Source organism: Trichoderma gamsii (assembly GCF_001481775.2).
Source record: "Trichoderma gamsii strain T6085 chromosome Unknown Scaffold_43.2, whole genome shotgun sequence".
In the NCBI taxonomy this organism is placed as follows: domain Eukaryota; kingdom Fungi; phylum Ascomycota; class Sordariomycetes; order Hypocreales; family Hypocreaceae; genus Trichoderma; species Trichoderma gamsii.
Genome location: NW_020171380.1, coordinates 118988 through 143662, shown reverse-complemented (window position 1 = coordinate 143662; position 24675 = coordinate 118988). Strand labels below are relative to the sequence as shown.

The window sequence follows — 24675 nt, the reverse complement described above, 5'->3', positions numbered from 1 at the left end:
TTGAGTAGACATGAGGTGGGTGGCTCAAATACACATGCTGGTACAAGGTAGCCAGAAAGCCAGGAGCCAGCCCCACAGTCACCAAATAAGTTATCTAAATAATTAGCGACACCCTTTTCGCCTTCCACTGTAATGCTCGCCCTAAGAAAAAGATAACGATCCAACTTCCGGCCAACAGAACCCCGAACCCATTTCTAGACAATGCTAGGCCCAGTTTAATAATGTACGAGCGTCTCGACGTCTACACTGTACAAGCCACACTGCGCCACAGAACTGGTCCTTGCGGAAAGACTTTCGTTATAATGAAAACCAGACACTAATATCGGTTTTCTACTGTACAGTACACTGTTGGTAAGATTAAGCACAACCCTAGCATTAATTCAAGTTGCTATGACCACGCGCTATGCGTAATCTACAATACGTATTCAATCCAGCAAAAGGACTAGCATCTTTCTGCGCCCCACCGCATCAATAGCAGGTCGTCATCAATATAGGCCATTTCCCCCTTGCGAGGTCTGCCGTTGGTGAGCATGTTGGCATTGGCTTTCGTGACAAGCAAATAACTAAGGGCTGCTGGTTTGTTTGTCCATCTGTCGGCAGTTACAAGACTCCTGAGGTTAAATTGATTGAAGATTAGCTGGTTGGACACAGACATACTTGGTTCTCCGCTACTGCCACGATGAAGAGAGACAAACAAATTAAACTCATGTTGCTTACTGTACACTTGGCATACCACGCCGCCAGATCCCGACCAGATGATTGAGAGGACAAGAACATTCATCTCAAGAGAGAACTGCGCGAATTGTTGGTCCGAGAGATTTTACTGGCCCTCAAGGCCTTTTTGACTATTGGACCGCAAAGCCGTACCGTAGCTATATCTCCACTGACTATATTGACTTGTCGGGTATCTCTGGAAGCATCAAGACAGCCTCAAGTGCTGTTGTATCTTTGTGAGTAGTAGTATCTATTGAACCTTTTACTTCGCAGCTTGAAATGGCATTGCTGTCTGACAAATTTGGCCAAGCTTACTTCTGACTGGTGGTTAGGGGATGAGTTGGCTTATTTCTCTAGTCAAGGGTAGAAATGGACAAATGTTTGTTAGGTCCACAGAGTGTATCTATAGATCGTTACTATTTTTCTGACCTCTCTATAGGCGTCTCATAGACATGCGTCTGATCAATCTGGGCGCCCCGCCGTCAAAGAGCACTGATCAACCATGAAATTGCACCATCAAGCCAAGAGCTGTTTTTGATCTTTAAATAGTATTATTTTGAACTGAAAGTAACTTGGCAAACAAGTCTAAGAGATCCTGCAGGTTTTATAAGTACGCGATATGTGGCCTTGAAAATAAGTCTCTTTTCCTTACTGCTTCATCGCCCAACGTTGCACTTACAATGGCTAAATTGGCGGCACTTCGGCTCGTCAGCCTTCTATGCCTTGCGGCTGCGCAGGCCTCTGCTGCTGTGCTTGTGGAAAGCATCAAACAAGTGCCTCACGGGTGGACTTCAACCTCAGTCCCAGACCCTTCGTCATCGATTGTCTTGCAGATCGTCCTCGCGCAACAGAATATTGATGAATTGGAGTGGCGACTCGCGGCTGTTTCCACGCCCGACTCTCCTGATTACGGCAAATACCTGGATATTGACGATATTAACAAACTTTTCGCCCCAAGCAACGCTTCCTATGCAGCCGTGGAATCGTGGCTCAAGTCCCATGGTGTGCCGACCTATACCAGGCAAGCTGGCAGTATTTGGTTCTACACTACTGTCTCTACTGCAAACAAATTGCTTAGCACAGACTTCAAGACTTATAGCGATCCTGGTGGCATCGAGAAGCTGCGTACTCTCCAATACTCGCTCCCAGAAGAACTAGTCGGCCATGTCGATCTCATCTCGCCTACAACATATTTTGGAAACAACCGAGTCCCGAATGTGAAGAGACCTAAGAAGAGGGCGGTCGTTTCTGGAGCAGACCATCGTGCCGGGCGGCTAAGCTCTACTGACTGCAATGTAACAATCACCCACAAGGACCAACCGTACCAAATCTTCCACCCAGACTGCCTTAGAGCGAAATACGGTGTTGAGGGCTATACCCCATCTCCAAAATGTGGCAGCCGGATTGGTTTCGGTTCATTCCTCAACGAAACTGCAAGTTTCTCAGATCTTGCGCGGTTTGAGACGTATTTTGACCTTCCCAACCAAGGTCTCACCACCCATTTGATCAACGGAGCAACCGACGTTCAGCCACCTTCCAACAAAAACGACAGCGAGGCTAACATGGACGTTCAGACCATGTTGACCTTTGTCCACCCTCTCCCTATTACCGAGTTTGTTGTTGCCGGAATCCCGCCGTATATTCCTGATCCAGCTTTGCCGATTGGCGACCCTGTCCAAAATGAGCCGTGGCTGGAATACTATGAGTTTTTGATGTCCAAGGCCAACGCAGAGCTTCCTCAAGTCATTGCAAACTCATACGGTGACGAGGAACAAACAGTCCCACAGGCATATGCCATCCGAGTATGCAACCAAATTGGGCTGATGGGTCTTCGTGGTATATCTGTTATCGCATCATCAGGCGACACAGGTGTTGGAATGTCTTGTATGGCTTCGAACAGCACTACTCCTAAGTTTAACCCCATGTTCCCGGTATGTTTTGCACTCACAACCTGTGCGTTTTCTTTAGATTAACTGACTGATCCCCTTTCGCCTTCTCTTTACCAAACTATAGGCTTCGTGTCCCTACATCACCACTGTCGGTGGAACTCAGCACCTTGATAAGGAGATTGCTTGGGAGCTCTCATCCGGAGGCTTCAGCAACTACTTCCCAAGGCCGTGGTATCAAGAAAACGCAGTTAGAACATATCTTGACCGATGTGTCAGCAACGAAACCAAGGTTTATTACGAACGTTACGCCAATTTCCTGGGACGCGGCTTTCCCGACGTCGCAGCACTTAGTCTCAACCCCGAGTGAGTTTCGCCATTCTAAAGCCTTCAACAGACGCTAAACATGATACAGTTATCCAGTGATTATTGGCGGAGAACTTGGTCCCAATGGAGGCACTTCTGCGGCCGCACCCGTCGTCGCTAGCATCATTGCACTCTTGAACGATGCACGCCTTTGCGCGGGCAAACCTGCTCTTGGCTTTTTGAACCCTCTAATCTATCAATATGCTGATAAGGGTGGCTTCACGGATATCACGTCCGGCCAGTCTTGGGGCTGTGGCGGAAATACCACTCAGACGGGGCCTCCTCCCCCTGGAGTACGTATACATCTTCATACCCATGGTTGTCATTGTTAACTAACTTTCGGACAGGCTGGCCTCATTCCAGGGGCACACTGGAATGCAACCAAGGGATGGGACCCTACAACAGGATTTGGAACCCCGAACTTCAAGAAATTACTCTCACTGGCTCTGTCTATCTAAAAAGACATGGATCGCTTTGTCACAGCATTAGACAACCCTTTGATTCTAGCTGACAGCTCATTGTGAGATTTCCGGTGGCCGGAAGTGAATTAAGCGTTGTAAAAGGTACAACTTTTAAAAATAGCATCTAAGTTAGGTATCTTACGTTATAACTTAGAATACTTTTAGAAACTAGCAGCAAGCCTTGTGGCCTCACCTCCGCCGAGACTTGGATAATATACATCTAAAGAGTCTTCGTTGCTCCGATAAACTCCAAGGCAGAATACAGCAGCTAAAAACTGGATTCACCTATATAATTGTTTAATTATACTCCGTTTCATAGGGAAATTGACAAGACTCACTAATACGAAGCTAATATCCCTCGTTATGGCTCAAACTGGAGCAAGATTGCCAGTACCTAGCCCATATGCAAGTTCTCCTCGTGTTGGCGCCGCAATGCCCACCTTTTTAAACTCTCACGTCAAACTCAGAGACAGCCTATACACTATGATAAGAGACAGAGATTATGACATAAGCGCTAGGAATGTAAATTAGCACAAGCTATATGCTTCAAATAATCTTTTCCTAAACTATCGTACTGCGTGGCATGGCGTCAGCGCTAGACCACTCGTCGAGAGTCTAATTATGACCATAAAATCATATATAGATCGCTCTACAGATAATATATCAAGGCAGAAAAAGCCCATTTCTCATTGCAATTGCATATCAGCTCATAAAATGGAGTCACAAACTTATCGAATTCGCCCTGAATCCCCTTTCAGCGCTGAATATCCTTTATCAGAATGCGATCGCCAGGTTCCTGTGCGATTCATCCGCAAAGCATTCATCTATGCTACAGATGATAATATCTCATCTACATCCCAAGACGGCAAAATCCTTATACAAAGACTCCAAGAAAGTCTAAAAGTTCAGATTCGAGATCTCAATTCAGATACCTTTACCTACCCGCAGCTACTGGGCCGTGTTATCCCGCCTACTGATGGGAGACCCTCATACGTCAGAGTCGAAGAATCGTCTGCTATCCAATTGAAAGTGATAGATAGGCCGGATATTGAGTTTCGAAATCTTCATCGAAATGGAAGGTTCCCTCTGGAAACTATTACCACTGGCGTATTCGGAGTAGGACTTGAGAAGGAAAATCTAATTGAATGGCTAGGTGGGCCACCAAATCTGGCCATTCAATTAACTTTTGTTTGTGGTGGATTCGTCCTTTTGCTCGCATTTGATCATCGAATTTGCGATGGCTATGCGGCCGGTGGATTTGTTAAACGTTGGTTTCGTCAAGCTAGGCTCGGATCAGTTGCAGGTCTTGAATCTGAAGACGGATCAATATCTACATTTGCTATCCATGATAAGACCGTGCTTAGCCAAACAGAACTGGAAGGGAGTGAGCACGCCGCCCAAAAGATGAGAGCTTTATACAAAATCTCCCTACCATCACAGCAACCGAAGAAATGGTTTCAAACATCAGCAGAGACAACATCGAAAGTCTTCTGGATTCCGGCACCCAAGATCAAAGAATTAAGGTCAATCGTAGGGGAAAGCTCCTCGCTGACACCAACTATATATGAGTCTCTTCTCATTATTCTCTGGCGCAGCATTATTCGCAATCGGGTAACGACTGAAACTGAATTAGCATCTACGATGAGCAAAGCGGCCATAGTTATGTGTATGCGCAAACGTTTAGAGCCTCCGCTCCCAAAGGACTACTTTGGAAATGCCGTCGCGGGAATATTTGCCATGCAGCCGCTTTCCAATTTCAAGGAAGAGGACTTTATTCCGAGAGCAATTCAAAAAGTACAGGAAGCAAAGAAACTTGATGGGACGGGTTTCAATTTACAGGTAACCAGCCTGTTAGTGGGAGAGCAACTGCGTAAGTTTGGTATCGGTCCACCAATAGATCTTTTGGGATATGATGTTATCTTCAATTCTTGGGAGCATATCTACACGAGCACCGAAGAGTTGGACTTGGGAATTGGCCAATTCTGCACGATGCGTTTTTTGATGGATAACCCAATCAGCCCTTCCTACATATGTACCCTTCCAACTTATGGTAAGAGATCAGTTGATCTCAAGGATAGCGCATCTTGTCAGTATCCCGGCGGCATAGAATTACAGGTGAGTCTTGTGGAGAATGAGATGGCTCTACTGGAGAAAGATGAAGAATGGCTGAAATATGCCGTTGTTGTTTGAGGATAGTTTTGTGGGTATTTATGCTTTTAGTAGAAAGAGTAATCTAAATAACTTGGACGTTGGATTCTTGCATGAGTTTGGTAAATATAGTACTATATGGTTTAAACATCGCGTTTCGAAGTACGTTTATCCAGGTCCCGTCGCATCGTGTATAGGCACAATCCTTAAAGAAGCCGCTTAGCCTCTTGTATCATCAACGTTTCATTCCCCATCTCCACCGGCAGTTCACTGGAAATTGCCGATCTTTGACACAAGGATACTGGCGTAAGGCGACCTCGGGCGTTTGGCCAGCAGGCTTGGCAGCGGGCTCGGCTCAATTTTATTTCCCACAGCATCTTTAAGACCGATTGCCGTCTCTAACAGCTATGCAAGATTACGGAAGTCATCCGAAATTTCTCGATGAAGAAAAACGTTCAAATACGATAAGTGCTCCGTACTAGCTAGCAATGTAACTGCGGGGAGCGCGATACAACACGGCAGAGATAACACCCGTCCTATGCAACGGGCTGCCGGACTCCTAAACACAAGTAATACTATTCGCGCATGGCCTGTTTTCTGTTCGCAAAGTCTTGCACAATAGCATAATATTCCCCTTTTAAATCACATTATGGAGAAGGATAACGCACGATAGCTTGAAGCGGTATTGGCGTGCTTCGAAAAAGTACAAGTGCATCTCCAGCCACCATCTTGATGAAGATAGTCTCGATTCTGTGGCCTGCCTGTCTGGGAATCAATAACAAAGTTCTTTGTATTATGTAGGCTACTGGCCACACTCACAACTGAACTTCTTATCTTTGTATATTTATGTATGGATCGATCATTAACTATGTAAACGCTTATCTATATGAAGTCTATCACATGCAAGGTTTCTGTGCCGCTCATGGAACTTTTTTCTTACATCCTCTTCTGGCATGTTGCCTGATCTATATGCATGGCAGGGATTGTAGAGATGAACTAAGAGTACGAGGTACCGGATACGGGATACTGGCACTGTTACTGCCGCCGAACTCGTATTTCCCTCTTCAGGTTACTCATTTAGAGCGGGATTTGTATGGTTTGGTTAGTTATCGTATCGTGATAGAACGAAGACTAGAGTGGCGATCCTGGGGCTACTGTCATTTATCTTCCGATACCCCGCGGTAGATAACTCGGCAGCCGATTGTCGGCAAAGGCTAGTAGGTATCGTTTGGCTTGGAAACTTGAACTGACTAGTAAACATCATATGTACACTATTTGCTTGGGGGAGTAAGCTCTAAATAATATGATCCAAAGATATGTAAACCAAATAAAGGTCAACTATAAAATCCGTGCATTGTTGTTAGAGTTGGCCAGCAGTGTTGTGAATAATCGCCAGTGCAGATTCGCCCGGTGCGGCTTTGAAGTGCGTATATTCGACCGATCGCTGAGAGCAGTGGTAGCACTCGAAGTGGACGCAGAGGCTTGGCCTTCCGATTATCCGGATACCTTCCCGATCTGATAGCTGCCTCCGCCAGGATCCATGTCCAAAAAGATGATGCAACAGACAGTTTGACACACATGATCAGCTCGAATAGCCCAATCTGCCTCCATAAACAGAAGATGTAGAAATAAAGGTCAGTCTAGTCAAGTAATTAATTACCTTAGGGCGCGCGTAATGATTCATGACGTGCGCAGTTGTGAACGTTTTTGACGAGGAATTCCCTAGGCGAAGAAAAAGGATCCCGCGGAAGCGTGAGATTACCTTGGTGTTTTCGCATCTAAACGAAAAGCTAGTAACCTAGTTGTTATGCTTGTTTTTCGAGTCTCCATTCCACCCGTATCAACGGCACTAAATCAGGAAGGAGTTCGTTTGAGGATTTATAAACTAATAGCAAATGCTGCCAAATAATGGTTTATAATACGTCAAACGCGATGTATTCCCCATTTTTTCCAAAGTTCGTGGTCATGGGCTCCCCAAGTTTGCCGAAAAGGGATGTTTTCCAATGGGGAGCGTTGACTGTGCCAGAACTTTTGAAGAAAAGATAACATGGCGGGGAAAACGATACTCTGGAATCAGGAAGGTGATTCAATTACTATAGCTAACCCCTCTCGGCATCCAGACCAAGCGTTTCGAGCAAGAAGCGGATGTGTAGTTTTAGAAGTCAATCAGTATCTATATAAGCCAAGCATTCGCCATGCAAAGCCAAGAACTTTCTACAATCGACCCAGAGCATCCCACAAGAACAAAGTATTTGGCAAGACTCGCACAAGCAATATGAAGATCAGCCTGGTTGTTCTCAACAGCCTTTTGGCTGGGGCTCTTGCAGCACCAACTGGCTCTCAAGTAATCCATGAGAAACGGGATACCAACAGCCCTCGATGGATTAAGCGGGAGGCGGTCAACCCGAGCACCAAAGTCCCCGTCCGTATTGCCTTGAAGCAGATCAATCTGGACAAGGGAATGGATTATCTACTTGATGTGTAAGTACCTACCCAACTCTACCTCTGATAATTCACGAGAACATGTCTCATGCCAATATTAGGTCGCATCCAGATTCCGCGAACTACGGCAAACACTACTCGAGTGACCAAGTAGTTGAGCTTTTTGCTCCTAGTGAAGACTCCATCAGCGCTGTCAAGGCCTGGTTGGTCAAGTCTGGCGTCCCAGCCAGCTCAATCACTTCCTCCAAGAGCAAAGGATGGCTCGACTTTGTCACGACATCTGGACAGCTTGAGTCGCTGCTTAAGACTTCCTACAGCACTTACGCTCACGTCGAGGCCAGAGATGTTCATATTGGTACAGACGAGTATACGCTACCAGATGAAATCTCTCAGCACATTGATTTCATCACTCCTGGCGTAGTCTTCGCCCCCGTAAAGAGCTCCTCCAACGTGGAAAAGCGTGAAAGCAAATCGATTCGCCAGCCTTCCAGGAAACTGCCTGCTCACATTGCTCAGCTTTTAGCCGCAAACCCTCGTGAGTTATTTTCCTTTTGTTTTCGGATGGTCAGTAATACTTATACTAACAAATTTGGTAAATAAGTGGCTACAACCTCGTGTGGTACTGCAATCACACCTCAATGCATCAAGTCGATGTACAATATCACGGCTGGAACTTCAGCCATCTCCTCCAACGCATTGGGCATCTTTGAAACCGAGGATACATATGCCCAGGCAGACCTTACCTCTTTCTGGAAAGCTTTTGCTACCAACATTCCTTCCAATACCGGACCAAAGGTTGACGGAATCGATGGTGCAACTGCTCCCACGAGTGTCGGTAACGCCGGTGGAGAGTCTGACTTGGATTTTGAGATTGCCATTCCAATCATATATCCCCAGACCACAGTTCTCTTTCAGGCTGCTGTGAAGAATGATGATATCTTCAACACGTTCCTCGACGCTATTGACGGAAGTTACTGTACTTTCTCCGATGACGGCGAGACTGGTGATGATCCTACCGTGGATGGCACTACTCGCAACGAGCAGTGCGGAGCTTTCAAGCCCACAAATGTCATTTCCATCTCTTACGGCACTGCAGAGGCTGATTATCCTACTTACTACCTCGAGGTCAGCATTTTAAATTTCGGATGAATGGTCCAGTTTGCTAACTCAACTTACAGCGCCAATGTGATGAGTTCATGAAGCTCGGCCTTCAGGGCACAAGTGTTGTTCTTGCCAGTGGCGACGACGGCGTTGCGCGCCGATCTGGTGCTTGTCTTGGAAGCAAACACAACATTTTCACTCCTGGTGAGCCGGCTAGCTGCCCTTATATTACCTCTGTCGGTGCCACCACACTTCCAGCTGGAAAAAATCCTGGTGATCCAGAGACTGCCGTTACATCGTTCTCCTCCGGTGGTGGCTTCAGCAACATCTGGACAACTCCAAGCTACCAAGCTAGCACTGTAGCCTCGTAAGTTGCAATGGGTTCTTTATATTCCATCCGAGACTTGAGACTAACATCCACTCAGATACTTCGCCAGCCACAACCCTACTTATGCTTCCTACAACACATCAGGAGGCGTGATCCCTACCACTGGAGGCATCTACAACAAAGCCGGTCGTGGATACCCCGATGTCTCTGCCGTGGGTGACAACGGCGTGGTTGTCAACGAGGGCGAACAAGTGCTTGAAGGCGGTACCTCAATGTCCGCTCCTCTGTTTGCTGCCATTTTGACTCGCATCAACGAAGAGCGTATCAATGCCGGCAAGAGCCCCGTCGGTTTCGTAAATCCTGCTCTCTACAGCAATCCATCCATGTTTACCGACATCACAGTTGGCAACCAAGCCAAGGGTGGACCAAACGGCGATGGTGCTGCCAGTGCTTGTGGCAACACTGGATTCTCCGCTGTTACTGGCTGGGATCCTGTTACGGGTCTCGGAACACCAATCTACCCTGAAATGTTGACGTACTTCCTCAGCCTCTCGTAAGCGGCGATGTTAATGCAAGGAAAAAGAAATAAGCAAGAGGGAAAACTATGATCTTGAATGTCTTTTTGGACGGAGACTGCATTTCGTATTATTACTAGAGCTGTAGCTAATGACGAATGCCAATACGGCTATAAATATCCCTCCCCAAATGCTTCTCTCGTATATCATCCACCAAGAGTTTGTGAAAATGTTAGGGATGAAGATAGGTTGGTCATAAATGATGGATGCAGCTGAATTGTAGGCTTGATACCAAGTTAATACGAAACCACATGCGTCGTTGGTTAATCTAGCGGCTTGTTACATGTACATTGTCTTCTGGCACATGAAGCTTGACATGGAATTTCTTTGCCCGTGTCGAGAGACCAGTGTTGGAGATATCATAGGTCCCAGGATCTTCGTTGTCTTCATGGCAGTCAAGGAATACTAAGGGAAGTGGACTATTCCGCCACGTATGCACTTGAGCTCTGCGTGTTTTCCATACGGTTCCTAGTAGAGTGGCGACACTGAGTGCCCAGATGGCTACAGGGAAAGCAAGCCATCCCCAGTTAATCCGAACGAAAGTAAGACTAACGAATGTCTCCCCTATCGCCATATGTGCACCTTCGATACCATGACTTATATATGGCGTGTCCCAGAAAGATTTAGACATAGCTTTAGCGACGTTGTTGACAGCGCAACCAACTTTATCTAAAGGATTGTCGCAGTCGGCAAAGTCCCCATAATAGATTGCTTGTAGTATGTCGGGCCTCGATGCTTCGAGGACTAGGTCGTCCGACGCTATATGCACCTTGCCCGAGAACAGAGTGGAGATATGAAAATTGAGCGCATCCAATGCATACCAATCAATTATAAAGCTTTGACCTTCCTGAACTCCATAGTCTAAGCCCCATGGGGGGTTCATAGTTATATTGAAAATACCAGTCTTGTCGTACTGGAGCCAATAGATCGGTGTGGATTCGTTGTAAACGCTTTTCCCAACAGAAGTCTGGACACTTCGCACGCATGGCACAAGAGAGCATTCCGTGGCTAGGAATCGCGTTTCGTTGGTCAATTGGAAGCTGGCATATTGATTCGTATCGTTGTAGAGAGCCTTGATGCTTTGAATGAGAGGCAAAGTGTGGTTCGTATACACCAAGGGACTGATATTATTGTTTACAAAAGAGTTATCCATAATCATGGGGTAGCCTTCGGTCCCTTCGTCTACAAACCAAGTGGCAAGGCCATTAGTAAGGGAAACGGTACAGTTTCGATAAACATCCATGTCAGGTAGAGCCTTGCAAGACACGGATAGATCTGTACTGATGTCGGAGCAGAAAGGGCAGATGCCGATGCTGGCTACGGGCCCCCAGGTACAGTTTCCTGTGTTACAGACGTACTGGGGTTGAGCCCATAATTGAGATGCTTTGGGGTTCAGAATAGCATTGTAGACATTAGCCTTGAGACCTAGGTCCGCATCACTGTCTATGGCAAAATTAGCGCCAGAACGATTGATATGAATTGTCGACCTACGGTCTCCACCCATCAGTTGACCAACAGCAGTGTAGGTTGAAGCATTGGCCAGGTAGGCAAGCTGGGAAGGGTCTGAAACAGCATTCGGATAGTAATGGATCAAGTTCTGAATGAATGGGTCCAATCCAGAAGCCAAAACGATAGTTAGACTACCAATAGCAGCAAAATGTCTGACACAAGTAATGACTCAGCTAAGCACCTGGATTGTTTAGGAATTCTGTATTAGACTCACAGTCCTTTCAGCCTCCAGAGAAGTTTAACGCTTCCAGGAACGCTTCTACTTGCAGAATCGAATTCTTCAAGGTCTGAAAGCGGCCGTTCCTTTTTCGCAAACCACACCCACTTCAGCTGACCAAGGCCCCTGGTAATGGGCACAAGAAGAAAAAACCTGGCAGCAGTGCTAAGCCAAGAGATGAGAGAGTTTAGTGAGACATGCTTCCAGGAAGGCTGCCTCTTGCCATCGAATCTATTAAGTATGATGGCAATACCAATAATTAGTGCAGCCGACCCAAGAACTCCGAAGAGTTCCCAGGCCCAATAGTCCTTTGAAACCTGTAGGCCACTGGAACCTCGCGATGTCTTGTTCTCCAACGGATTGTTAGGCGTTGTTGAGGAAGAAACTGTCTTCGTCTTGATTGTAGGATTATGTGCATTAAGAAGAGAATCCTGGAGACTCGGCTCGTTATCGACATCAACATCGCGATTCAGCATTGTAAGAATGGTAGGCCCTTCAAATTAGCATGCTGGAGATGATCGGGAACTGGTTAATTGACGTGTCGCGGGATTTTTGCAACACTACGCCGCAGCACCAATCAGCAACACATTGAACGCGTACCAACCAACCACTTGTCTGCCGCTCCTTACCGCTTGCCGGATCCGAGTAAAAGGATGCATATTAGCCCCTTTACGAGGAATGTATAGAAGTACTATAACTATATTGCCATTTGAACTTGGCGTTCCTTGATTTTTCAGGCAGACACAAGAAAATAAGCAAACGGATTTTTCTCACAGCTTGTGGCAAATTGTGGGCCTTGACTGGTAGAATGGATGTTGCTTATAACACGAATGAGTTTAGATAATGCTCATCATGCTTATGTAATAAAACTATCAGCGTAAAATACTCGAAGATAATGCCTGGTAGTATATACAAAATTCATACATATATACAAAATTCTTATGTTTTTATATGTACAAGCTGCTCTTATATATTTGCATAGAGAAAAGAATCAACCGTAGAGATAACATAGAAAAAGCAGCTTAGTTCAAGACTCTGGGCGGCTCATAACCTAAAGACGGCGGCGGCTGTCTCTCTCGGATCGCTTGTTGGCTGAGCGGCGCTGGTTTACGGGACCGGTAGGCTGACCCGGTGCGTTGGTGTCGAAGTTGTAAACGGTCTCATCGAGGATTTCCCAGCTAAGGTCAAAGTGGCCATTGAAGCACGCGTTGCTGTTCAGCTGTTGAGCAACGGTGAAGCTGAAGTCCAATCCTGGAGCACCATCAGGGTTCCAAACGGTGTTGGTGCTGGGGCCGCCGGCGCATCGCGCACAACCGTCACCGATAAACAGGTCGAGGTCATGTGCTACGCCATTTGTGGTGACAATGACTTTCTTTCCGCAATACTTGGCCAAATCACCGGCCAGCAGGGTGTGGTTCATGGCAACGACGTTGTCAGTGTTCATCTGATCTAGTGAGAGACCAGTGAAAAAGTTGCACTCGACAAATCCCAGGTTTTGGTTAGAAAAGTCGTCTTGACAGCCATTTACATCAACGACGTCGTAGTAAAGGGTTCCAAAGCCATTTCCGCTGTTCAAAACAGCCTGAGCGACAGCAGAGGCGGCAAATAGGCCGACGGAGGAGAGCATTTGAGTCTTCATGTTTGCGTTGAATAGGGAGTGATAGTTTTAGTTGAAAGGACTGAGATAAGGTTGAGAGAGCTTTGGTATTTTATGAAAAGAATGTAAAGAGTAGCCGAAAGGACAATGTTTTGAAGGAGTGTGTGCCACCAGTAAAGACTGCTGCTCGATAAGTCCAAACCTTTCCACGTAGAGGAAAATTTGCGACTTATATACATATTAAAGAAACTCCTTTAATTATTTTCCTGAAGCCACGGATGGACAAATAATTGCATGAACGCCGATTAGCCGTGTGCTATAGAGCAGCGGCCCGAAACATCGTGAGTCCCTTAGAATCTGATTTCCACCGATTGAGACTAGTGCAAGTCTGATATAAGCACTCTATAGAAACTGTCCTGCCATGTTAGGCAATGAACAAGCATTAGAGTCTCGCTAGATTACGCTAGGAGGCACTCGTTAAATTACTTGTATCTTCGTTCATGGAAGCTGAGTTGCGCGTTTCATGGCTGTTGCTTTAGTGGAAGGTCGAAAACGCATGTAGGAGCTGGTGAGGCAGTAAATCCACGTGGATGTGGGTTCCTCATCATTCCGGCACACCATTGCCGATCAAGTGCCTTAAAGGGCATGTTCAGTGATCACTTTATTCGCCCGGATTCAGGAACAAACTGCTACACATGCCTTTTATATACTTCGCTAGCATCCGGCATCATCCGATAGAAACTGAACTGCTACATATGGCCATAACCTACGATGAAGAGTATACCCTAAAGACTCCTGTAAGAGCTGCAGCAAGTATCTCTACTATAATCAAGTGATGAATTATGATATACTCTGCTAGTGGGGTAGATGCTGGTTTCGATTGCGTAATATAATGTCGCCTTGACACTGCGAATCTAATTCTTCAAGCGCTCCCATCATACCATACCCACTTGTGAATGTCATCTTTGGCTTCGAGCTATATGTGTAGGCACACTTGCACTTCTCGCACTTGTTTAGAATGCGTCGACATGAAAGTATTTGCCCTCCTTTTTCTCATAAATACCCCTCACGTTCCTTCTTGAACTTAGAGCTACATATACAGTAGTTACATGTGATACTTCTTTGTAGACGACTCTACGCCTCATATGGGAAATTTGAGACCATCTTTGGGGAGATTGTTGCCTCTCGGCATTGCTGCCTCTCTCGCCGACCCTGGAGCCTCTACAATATCTTTGTTTCATATGAAATGGGGAAGAAAAAGTTGTACTAACTCAATTATACATATTACACCTTCTCAATGAGGAAGGCTGAGCTGATCGTTGATTGGCATACGCCACAAAGGACAAACGCGCCGTGCTTGTTCTCTGACATTATTTAACTCTTTATATACCTATCAGTCCATCTAGCATGGCTCTACTGCTTCAGCTAATCTTTGATAGTTTCACAATCAGAATTACTATTGGCCAATGACGATATGTTTCTCATTGAACCAGAATATTCTCAGCGATCAAGTCGCGGTACATCTAATCCAACAAATGAAGATGATCGACTGCTGAATCAAGAGCGATCAAGACAAAATGTCCCTCGCAATCTACCGCTGACTACTCGACAGTTTGAACCCTACGGATGATTGTTGAATGAAGGCCCAGTGAAAAAGCATAGTAGGCAGTTAGAACAATGTCAGCGATGGTGATATGGATGCTGGTGGAGTTACTAGTATAAGAAAAGTAGATATAGCTATGAATGTAGTTGAAAGACTATACTAATATTCAAAAAGTAGGTCAAGAATCGAGATAATCTACATGTAGTTCTAGCTGTGTAAGTTGAAATAGATTCGAAGCAAGCTTGGTGGTCTTAGAGACAAATCTGGCTATGAGCGTGGAGTTGGATCTTATCTAACCTTTGGTCATTACTAGAAGTTGTCTATCTCTCCCTATGCTTGCGGTTCCTCGGAACTTTCTTAGATACCATCTCGCTTTGTAAGCTGCACGTTTATGGGGCCCTTCTCCCACAACATATATACTTTACTTCTTGCATCCCACCCAATACTTTCTTCTGACAGCTCTATGTCGAAATTCCAAACAACCTTTGCAAGAATCAACCTCATTTCTGCATACGCAAGACTTCGGTAGAGTTAGTTTTGCAGCTAAGTCTGAGAATCAGCTCTACTTACTTGTGTCCAATGCAGTTTCGCGGCCCAACAGAAAACGGCATGAACACGTCTCTTATATCATTCTCGAAGCGTGCATCACCAAGCCATCGCTCCGGGATAAAAGATTCAGCGTCACGAAAATGGGCGGGATTATGATGATTCACCCATTGCCATACTCCAACGATGGTCTGTGAAGACATATGTTACAACTCAGAACGCAAAACTGCATCACGCGGCACACGAGGAAAATATCACTTACACCAGCTGGAACATATTTGCCGACAATTACGTCGCCACCGGGTGAAATGATGCGAGGCTGGGTGCCAGGCGCTGCAGGATATAACCTCATCGCCTCATCAATCACGCCTTGCAAGTAATTCAGATGCTGCACACTAGTCAAGGTTATATCTTCCTCTAAACGAAACGCTGAACGAATTTCAGCAGCTAGCTTCTTGAAGGTTTCCGGATATATTCCAAGATAGTAGGTTGCCGCTGACAAAGCTGTGGCAGTTGTCTCCGAACCAGCAGCGATAAGCAGACTGGCGTTTGATACCAATTCTTCAAATGATAGTTCCTATAATCGACGTTAGTTCTCCATGCATGTTCGCGTATATGTCTCTGCCGATAAGCTACCTCTGCAGACCCTCGAGTAGTTGTCAAAGCCGTCATAAAGTCTGGCCGGCTTGATCCCGAATCAAGTCTCCTGCGTGTTTTCTCGATAGACAACCTTCGGTGTTCTCTACCCTTTGCCGGTAAATCTTTGGGCACAAAAAGCAATGCGAGTAACATGCCAAGCTTTCCGAACTTTGAGCAAACAGAAATGAATGACATATTTTTGACGCCAGAAAAGATAAGTGCCACCCACGGGTGGTAATCCGATTTTTCGAGACAGTAGAAGGGCTCACCAAAAGCCAGATCCCCAATGATATCAAATGTTGTATAATTGTACCACCTAACGACATCAACTTTCTCGTGGTTTGCGCATCGTGCTTTGAGTTCCGTCAATAGCGTATTGATGTATCTATTGATGATTGGTTCTTGATCCAGCATTGCTTGATGCGAAAATCCGTAGGATAAGTTTCGTCGGTATCGAACATGATTCTCCCGGCTTGCACCAATAGCATTGCTTTGATTGCCAGAGTGTAGGTGAGGATCTTTCAGGTGCTCCACCCCTTTGCCTTTCCGGTGACCACGAATTTCCTTGGAGGCATCTGGGTGACTGTAAAACACAGTATTGGGACCAACGCGCACAATTGGTCCATACTTGATGTGAATTTGGAGCATTTTCTTATGGGCATTGCCACTGATTGATACTAAAGAGTATGGAATGTCTGACGCTGCCCAAAGCCATGGTCCAGGATAGTTACGAAGGGGGTGAAAGAAGAGGTTATAAATCGTAATGTAAAATGCGTAGGCCAACCCCTACAATGCCAATTTACCAATTGTGACGACCTGAGTCACCAATATCCTAAATAGTTAGTGGCTCGTGAGATTCCCAAGGGATAAACCTAGTCTATGGTTTATGTTGGCGGATTGGTTAGGAGATCTATGGGTAATGGTAAATAGTAAATAATAATGTCACTTAGAGAGTAGGCTGTAGAGCGTGTTGCAATCTAGATTCTGTGTTAATAACTGGCTATTTAAGTTATTTAAATAAGTATAAAGAAGTAAACTTATATATTTAGTTGGAATGTCTGGATTATTAAGAATTTTAATGATCCTTGTTGTGGATTATCTTATAGGATTAATAATCTATGGGTTAGATTATTTGGATTATTAGTGATTTAAATGATCCTGTAATGATTAGCTAACCGGTCCTTCTTTAATCCAGTCTAGCCTACCCTATAGGCCTATTGTTATAACTATAAGAGTTAGGTTATAATATAATACTCCCCTCTTATTAGTCTTATCCCTAAGACCTTATTTAGTCTTAGTATAAATAATATATCCCTTACTTAGTAAGTGCGGTTATTCCTTAGTTCTTTTACTAGTGTTTTCCTAGTGTTTCTTATTAACCTTTATTATACTAGATAAGATTTCTAAATTGCCTTATTCTAAGATAATTTATTATAAGTTTTTGTTTTAATTAGTTATTTCTAAGGCTAAGAATATAAATAAGTATTATTCTTTTTATATTTTAAAGAATTTTAAGGAGTGCTTATCTTCTCCTAATAACTTATTATATTATTTTTATTATGTTTATTTAAATAAACTGTATTATAATGTTTAAGGGCTATTTAATAAGTAGCTTTAAAGGGTATTTTCTTAGTATTTCTATTTAGAAAAGGAATTAGAGACTGCTAAGGATGCTTTAGCTGAAATAGTGGCTAAGGTTTCTTATTTAAGGAAGTAAAAGAAAGTTTAGTATAATTATATGCGTTGCGCTATTGCGTAGGGTATAATAGATTTGGAAGAGTTAGATTGTGTTAAGCGCGAAGAGGCGGAGGCTGCTTATTAGGCTGCTACTGTGCAGCCAGTAGAGGGTTTTTCTGGGGTTAACCCCGCTTCCTTAGGCTAGGTGGATTATTTGGCGATATTAGAGATAGATCTTAAGCTAGCGGGATTCCTAGGTTTTAGTAGAGTTTTTCTATAAAAGCTATTAAATTCTTAAGGTGCTTAATAGGTTCCTATATTTCTTCTTTCTTATTTCCCTTTTCCTATTGCATTTTATAGCGTTATTTACTATTATCTTTTATTTTTATAGCATTAATGTCTTTTACTTTATATTTTTTTTTTCTCCTTTAATAATAATTTTATTCTAAATAATTTCTTTAGTATTTTTATTAATTATTGCTTTTTCTAGGAGTAAAATATAAAAAATTAGGTGGACTGGTTTCCCTTATTTCTTTTATTTTTCTAGGAGTTCTAGTTTATAATTAACTTTTCTAATTTTCTTTAAAATTTTATATAGTTTAAGTTTTTTAAAGTTAAGCTTGTCGCTTAGCCGATTTATTTTAATATTTACTTATTTATTACCCTATGTATAGCGGAGTAACTAAACTATATCTCTTTCCTAAAGGGTTAGTCCTTTAAGCCTGTTTTTATCTATATGTTAGATTATTTGCTTTTTAATAAATTTAAGTTTTTACTGGGCTTTATTATGTAGTTTAATTATGTCTTCTGCTTTAATAATAGCTTTTTTAATATTTTCCCCTTGCCTTAGTGTTTTATAGGCTTTAGGTTTAAATTTATAGTTTAGGAAAAATAGTAATTTACCTATTAATTTTAATAGTGTGCTGTTATATATAAGTTATATAATGGGAAGGAGTTTTACTTAGTTATTTTATTTAAAGTTAATATAATAGCATAAATAGGTCTTAATAATTTAATTAACTTTTTTTATTTATTTATCTGTTTATAGGTAATAAGCTGTGTTAGCTTTGTGGTTTATTCTTAATTTAGCTGTAAGTGCTTTCTAGAATTTAAATATAAATATATTTCCTTTATTAAAGATTATTTCTTTTAGTAATCTATGGCTGCTAGTTATATATTTTATTATTATATTGTCACGGCCTGGTCCTCCGTAACAGATAGATCCCTTTATAAGACGCTGGTTCCGTTACAGTAATTGCTACAATAGCGATTATTGGCCTAATCTTTTGCCCTGTTGGCTTAACGGTATAACGGATCGTTACATATATATACTAATCCTTTTGCATTACTTGCTTTTTTAAAAGGGATAAAATAGGCTATTTTTATAAGTTAGTTAACTATTATAAAGATGCTATTATATAGTATTTTTATAATTAGTTCCCTGGAAGGTGGCAGTTTAATAATAAGGTTAAATGAGATAGATTCCTATGGTTGTTGTGGCACGGGTAATGGTTATAGCTATTTATATGGCTTATATTTAGAGCTTTTGGCTTATTAATAAAGATTGCATTTTAAGACTATATTAGTGACCTTACCTTTAATTTCTGTGAATTAGTAATACTATTTATAGAGTTTATAGGTGGTTTTAATTCCTTAGTGGGCTGCAGCGGTTATACTTTAGTGTATGTCTCTTATTACTTTATCTTATAGTTTTTTTAATACTTAGATTTTCCTATTTTCCTATATTGGTAGGTTACCTTTTATTGAGATGCCTTTAAGGAGGTCTTTTAGTAAGAGGTTGTTTAGTTATGGTCCTGTGAATTATACTTTGATTTTATTAAGGACTGGGTGGTCTTCCTTAATGGTAAATAAGTTGTTAATGTGTATTTATTTATAGTTCTTTTTGTGGTTTTTCCTTAGGATTTAAGCTTAGACTTCTGGGATTTTTTTAAAGTATTTCTCTTTTCTGCTTAGGGCGTCTGCTCTTTTATTAGCGGTGCTATTATAATAAATGAGTTTGTAGTTAAAGTCTAAGAGTGTTTTAAAGTATTGTGTTTATTATGCAGAGAGTTTCTGGGTTTTAGTAAAGTATATAATATTATAATAGTTAGTGTGGACCTTAACTTTATATTTACTTCCTAGGCAATAGTGTCTTTATTCTTTAAATGCTTTAAGAATTACTATGAATTTTTTATTATATATAGGGTATTTTAATTCTAGTTTATATAGTTTTTATAAGAAGAATACTATTAAATGATTTTTCTTATTTCTATCTTTTTATATTAATATTCCTTTAATAGTAAAGTTTAATAAATTAGTTTTAATCTTTAAGGGTTTATTAGGATTATATATAATAAATATAGGTTTACTAAGGAGTGTGTTTTTAAGTTATTTAAATGTTTCTTTTATTTTTAGCTTATATATAAGTTTCTTATTTTTTAGTTTTTTTTTACTTTTTTTATTTTCTTTAAGTTAAGTGGCGTTAGTGAGTGGCTTAGTAATTTTACTATAGTTTCTAATGAATTTTTAATAGTAGTTTACTAAGCTTAAGAAGCTTTGCATTCCTTTTTTTATTTCTGGGAATTCCTAGTTTTAGATTGCTTTAAGCTTATTAGGATTTATTTAAACTTATCTTAGTAAGATTAAGTGTCCTAGGAATTTAACTTTTTATATATAGAAACTATATTTTTTAAGTTTTACTAAGAGATTAGCGTTTTATAATATTTATAGTACCTTATAGATATATTTTTTATATTCTTTAAGGGTTTTTAAGAAAATAAGGATGTTATTAAGGTAGATAATTATAAAGTTATTAATGTATACTTATAATATATAGTTAATTATTTATTAAAATGTTATAGGTATATTAGTAAGCCTAAAAGGTATTACTAAGTATTTAAATAGTCTGTAGTGTGTTTTGAATGTTATTTTTTATTTATTCCTTTTATGGATGTAAATTAGGTTATATGCTCCCTTAAGGTCTAAGGCAGTGAATTAATTAGTATTAGTTAAGCGGTCTTAAATTTCTGTAATAAGCGGTAATAGGGTTTAATTTTTAATAGTGATTTTATTTAGCTGTTAGTAGTTAATAATTAGTTTAAGTTTTTTATTTTTCTTTAGTATAAATATAATAGGGTATTTAGCTAGTGATGTAAATAATTTAATATATCTCTTTTTTAGCTATTTTTATATTTATTTCTGAAGTATTTATAGCTTTACTTTGCTAAGATTATAGATTAGAAAGAACTTTATTATTTTACTGTTTATAAGATTTATGTAGTAATCTTATTGTAAATAAAGCGGCTGTACTATTTTTAGTGTTAGGTTAAATAGTTTTTTATATTTTCTTTAGTATTATTAAGGTGCTTTTAGGAGAGTTTCTTTTAGTTCTCTTAGTTTTTCTTTTTCTTTTACTTCTATTAGTGCTTTATTTAAAGCTTATAATTTTATTTTAATTTATTTAATAATTTAGTTAATTTATACTTATTCTCCTTTAACTCTTTTATAGTTATATTATAGTAGTATTAGTAATTTTTCTATGTTAAATTTAATTTTTTTCTTAGGTTTTATTCCTATTTTTTCTATATTTTCTTAATTTTATTACGCATGAGATTTTATTTTTGGGTCTATAGGCGTGTCTTTGCTTTCTTTGCCCTCTCTATGGCTTAGTTATAGCTCCTGGGTAATATCTATTTCCTAGAGTATTTATTTAGTTTTTTAGTTAATTAGTGGATTGCCTTATTTTAACTATAGGTATTTAAGTAAAATGTCACAGTTACTAAGAGGTATAATATTAAACTTAATAGTCTTAGTATAATTAGTAATTGTAATTAGGAGATAATTAGTTTTATAGTTAATTATTGCCTTAGTATTAGGTGTGGTGACACTAGATATATATATAAGTTATTTTTTCTTAGTGTATGGTAACTTAAGTAAGTTTACTATTTTAAGAGTAATAAGGTTACGATCTGCACTACTATTTATATATATCTTTACTAGCTGTTAGTTAATATACCCTTTAATTAATAATTTCTTATTACTGCATTTAATTAAATTAATTTAGATACTATTTAAATAGTTTTATTCTTATATAATATTTTAGTATTTTGCGTACTATTAGTATTTAATGTTATAGTTTTATTCTTAGATTAGGCGATAATATTTTTTAATAAGTCCTTTACTTTTTTCCTAGGTGTTATAATATTTTTCTAAGTTATAGCCTTTTATTCTTAGTTTTATTATTATTTATTAGTATTACTGTTATTTTACTATATATATATTATAGTGTTATTTTTTATAATTTAAAAAATGTGTTTTTTAATATTTAATTAGTTAGTGATGTATTTATAGGTTATTATGCTATTCTTTAATTTTATTATATATATGTAGTTTATAGTGTAATTTATTATAGTATTTATAGTTTTTATTCTTACATTTTTTATTAAATCTGTATTTCTCTATAAGTCTTATTTTTAATAGGGTATAGGATTATAGTAGTGTAATATAATTATAAGCGTTAGAGATATTAATTTTAGTAAGTATAGGGAGGTTAATTTACACTAGAGGGAATTCCTTTAAGTACTATTTTTATTTTTCTTATTTTTAATGTTCCTTAACTAGCGCATCTAAGACTTTATTATAATTATGTTAAGAGTCCTATAAGCCGTAGGTATTATATCCCTGGCACTTATGGTTTAAGTCTTTTAACTTATAGAGCTTATATTAGTATGTATGGGATATCTTTTATGTGAGTTTTTCTTTTTCTTTAAGGTCCTTAAAGTATTCTTTAGCTGCTTTATTTTATTCCTTAAAGAGTTTATATATTTTATTTATATTTTATTAGTACTCTCTTTTATAGCTATAGCGGTATTTTTCTATGGATCTGCAGTCTAGGTATTTTATATATTTATAGTTATAGTTTTATAAGTAGTAGTTATTATATTTATAGTTTTCCTTTTAAGTAGTAATTTATTTTTCTTTATATATGTGGTTAATGTTTTATAAGCTGTAAGATAAGTATTTATAGAGTGTATAGATAGAATAGGGTTTTATAGAGCTGTAGTTTTTATATTTCTTTTTATAAAAATTAAGGGTATTAATTTATGTAATTTTATAAGACTTCCTGGCTTATGGTTTCTTTAAATAGTATTTAGATTTTTCCTTGCTGCTTTTATATATAAGATATAAGTTATTATAGTAAGCTGTTTAGCTAATGTAATTATAGGGTACTTCTATGATTGCGTTTATTTAGACCTTATCTTTAATAGTCTTAGAATATTTTTTATTCTTTTTAGTATAGCAGTGGGCTTTATTATAGCCCTTCTTACCGCAGAATTCGCAGGTTATTTTAAAATAGCAGTCTACTTTCTTATAGCCTTTCTTACTATAAGCGTTATATATTTTAATAAACTTTCTTTTATTAATATTATTAATGTTTATTCTTTTAAGTTATGTGCTATTGTCTTTAGCTATATAATTTAAGTGTTTTTTACTTTAGTTAGCTTAAGGTAAGAATTTAGGTATAGTCTTAGTTTTCTTAGCTTTATATTCTTATTTGCGTTTAAATTATTAATTATTAATTTTAATAGCTTTTTTTATAAATTTAGCAAAGCTTAGTTTATCTCTGTTAAGTTTAAAGAGCTTATCTTTAACTTCTGGTTTAATACTTATATAGTAATATTCCTTTTTGGATTCCTTAGTTTAATTAACTTTCTGGAGAAATTAAATAAAGGTTGCGGTATATTTAAATAGGGGTCCTTTCTAAATTAAGGATTAAAGCTGTTTTTTAGCTTTTTATTATTTATTTATAATTCTAAAGGCCTTAATAAGTTTATCTTTATAATTTTAGTATTTCTTAAAGATATATTGCGTTTCTGCCTTTAAGTCTCTTTAATTTAGGTTTATATTTTAGTCCTTTATATAGGGTTTAAACTATTCTTTAGCTGCTCCTATAAGGTAACTGGCTGTAAAGTAAACCTTATTTTTATTATCTGCTAAGGTAGTGGTAAAGTATCTAAAGTAAGTTTTTACTTTATTAAAGTATTTCTTTTTATTACTAGGGTTTCTGTCACGACCCAACACTTATGGTCGCGACAATGGGCCTACAGGGTAGGCGGAACCGGAATAACTTAGGACCAGGCAACCAATCAAAGAAGGATTGAGAACCAACTTCTCAATCCACCACAAGATTAATAAAATAAACATCGATCCTTAACTAAATCGAGGAACATTTTCTTAATCCCGTCCAGACTAACTGGATATATAAGTTTACTTCTCTACGCTTATTTAAATGACTTAGATAGCTAGTTATTAACACAGAATCAAAATTGCAACACACTCTGCACTGCTTACTATCTAGTAACATTTATTATTTACTATTTTACTATTACCCATAGATCTCCTAACCGATCCGCTAACATAAACTATAGATTAGGTTTGTCCCTTAGGAATCTCATGAGCCACTAACTATTTAGGATATTAGTAACTTAGGTTGTTACACATTAATAACTCTTATTCGGACGGTTACTAGACCTATGGGTAATATTGAAATGAACACTGAAAACTTTTAAGATCCCATAGACTAATTTAACGAGGAAGGAGAATAAGCCCTTCCACTGATTTAAGGATAACAATAACTAATAGACCCTAACTATCCAGTAAACTAACTAACGGTCCTAGAGGCACTAGTCCGAGACATAGCAATCCAACGTACTGCTGACCAACAAACTATTGCTAACCTTTAAATGGAAGTAACCTATCTTAGACGACTAAATCCACTAGTTGCTTAACCACCTATGGTAGCCCCTGTAGTACCATTGGGAGGTAACATGGAACTTAAACTAGGAAGAACCCTAAAAGTTAACTAA

The 24675-nt window shown here is 39.6% G+C and overlaps 6 protein-coding genes across 6 annotated transcripts; 3 read left to right on the top strand and 3 right to left on the bottom strand.

Annotated features, from left to right (window-relative positions):
* Window positions 1-1394: 1394 nt before the first annotated feature.
* On the top strand, window positions 1395-3424 carry TGAM01_v209195 (hypothetical protein; the record flags this gene model as incomplete). Its single annotated transcript, XM_018809520.1, has 4 exons — window positions 1395-2645; window positions 2728-2966; window positions 3016-3259; window positions 3314-3424. The coding sequence occupies 4 exons, from the start codon at window positions 1395-1397 to the stop codon at window positions 3422-3424; spliced, it is 1845 nt and encodes a 614-aa protein (XP_018657304.1).
* Window positions 3425-4141: 717 nt separating this feature from the next.
* TGAM01_v209194 (hypothetical protein) lies at window positions 4142-5617 on the top strand (the record flags this gene model as incomplete). Its single annotated transcript, XM_018809521.1, has 1 exon — window positions 4142-5617. One exon carries the CDS (start codon window positions 4142-4144, stop codon window positions 5615-5617), a length of 1476 nt encoding a protein of 491 aa, XP_018657305.1.
* A 2233-nt stretch (window positions 5618-7850) lies between these two features.
* Window positions 7851-10003, top strand: TGAM01_v209193 (Pro-kumamolisin; the record flags this gene model as incomplete). Its single annotated transcript, XM_018809522.1, has 5 exons — window positions 7851-8056; window positions 8119-8552; window positions 8619-9142; window positions 9196-9485; window positions 9544-10003. The coding sequence occupies 5 exons, from the start codon at window positions 7851-7853 to the stop codon at window positions 10001-10003; spliced, it is 1914 nt and encodes a 637-aa protein (XP_018657306.1).
* A 286-nt stretch (window positions 10004-10289) lies between these two features.
* TGAM01_v209192 (hypothetical protein) lies at window positions 10290-12223 on the bottom strand (the record flags this gene model as incomplete). Its single annotated transcript, XM_018809523.1, has 3 exons — window positions 10290-11464; window positions 11513-11682; window positions 11745-12223. 3 exons carry the CDS (start codon window positions 12221-12223, stop codon window positions 10290-10292), a joined length of 1824 nt encoding a protein of 607 aa, XP_018657307.1.
* A 575-nt stretch (window positions 12224-12798) lies between these two features.
* Window positions 12799-13386, bottom strand: TGAM01_v209191 (hypothetical protein; the record flags this gene model as incomplete). Its single annotated transcript, XM_018809524.1, has 1 exon — window positions 12799-13386. The coding sequence occupies one exon, from the start codon at window positions 13384-13386 to the stop codon at window positions 12799-12801; it is 588 nt and encodes a 195-aa protein (XP_018657308.1).
* A 1918-nt stretch (window positions 13387-15304) lies between these two features.
* On the bottom strand, window positions 15305-16918 carry TGAM01_v209190 (cytochrome P450; the record flags this gene model as incomplete). Its single annotated transcript, XM_018809525.2, has 4 exons — window positions 15305-15467; window positions 15518-15684; window positions 15756-16070; window positions 16130-16918. Coding segments are annotated over 4 exons (1434 nt in total), but the record flags the coding sequence as incomplete, so codon positions are not given.
* Window positions 16919-24675: the final 7757 nt, after the last annotated feature.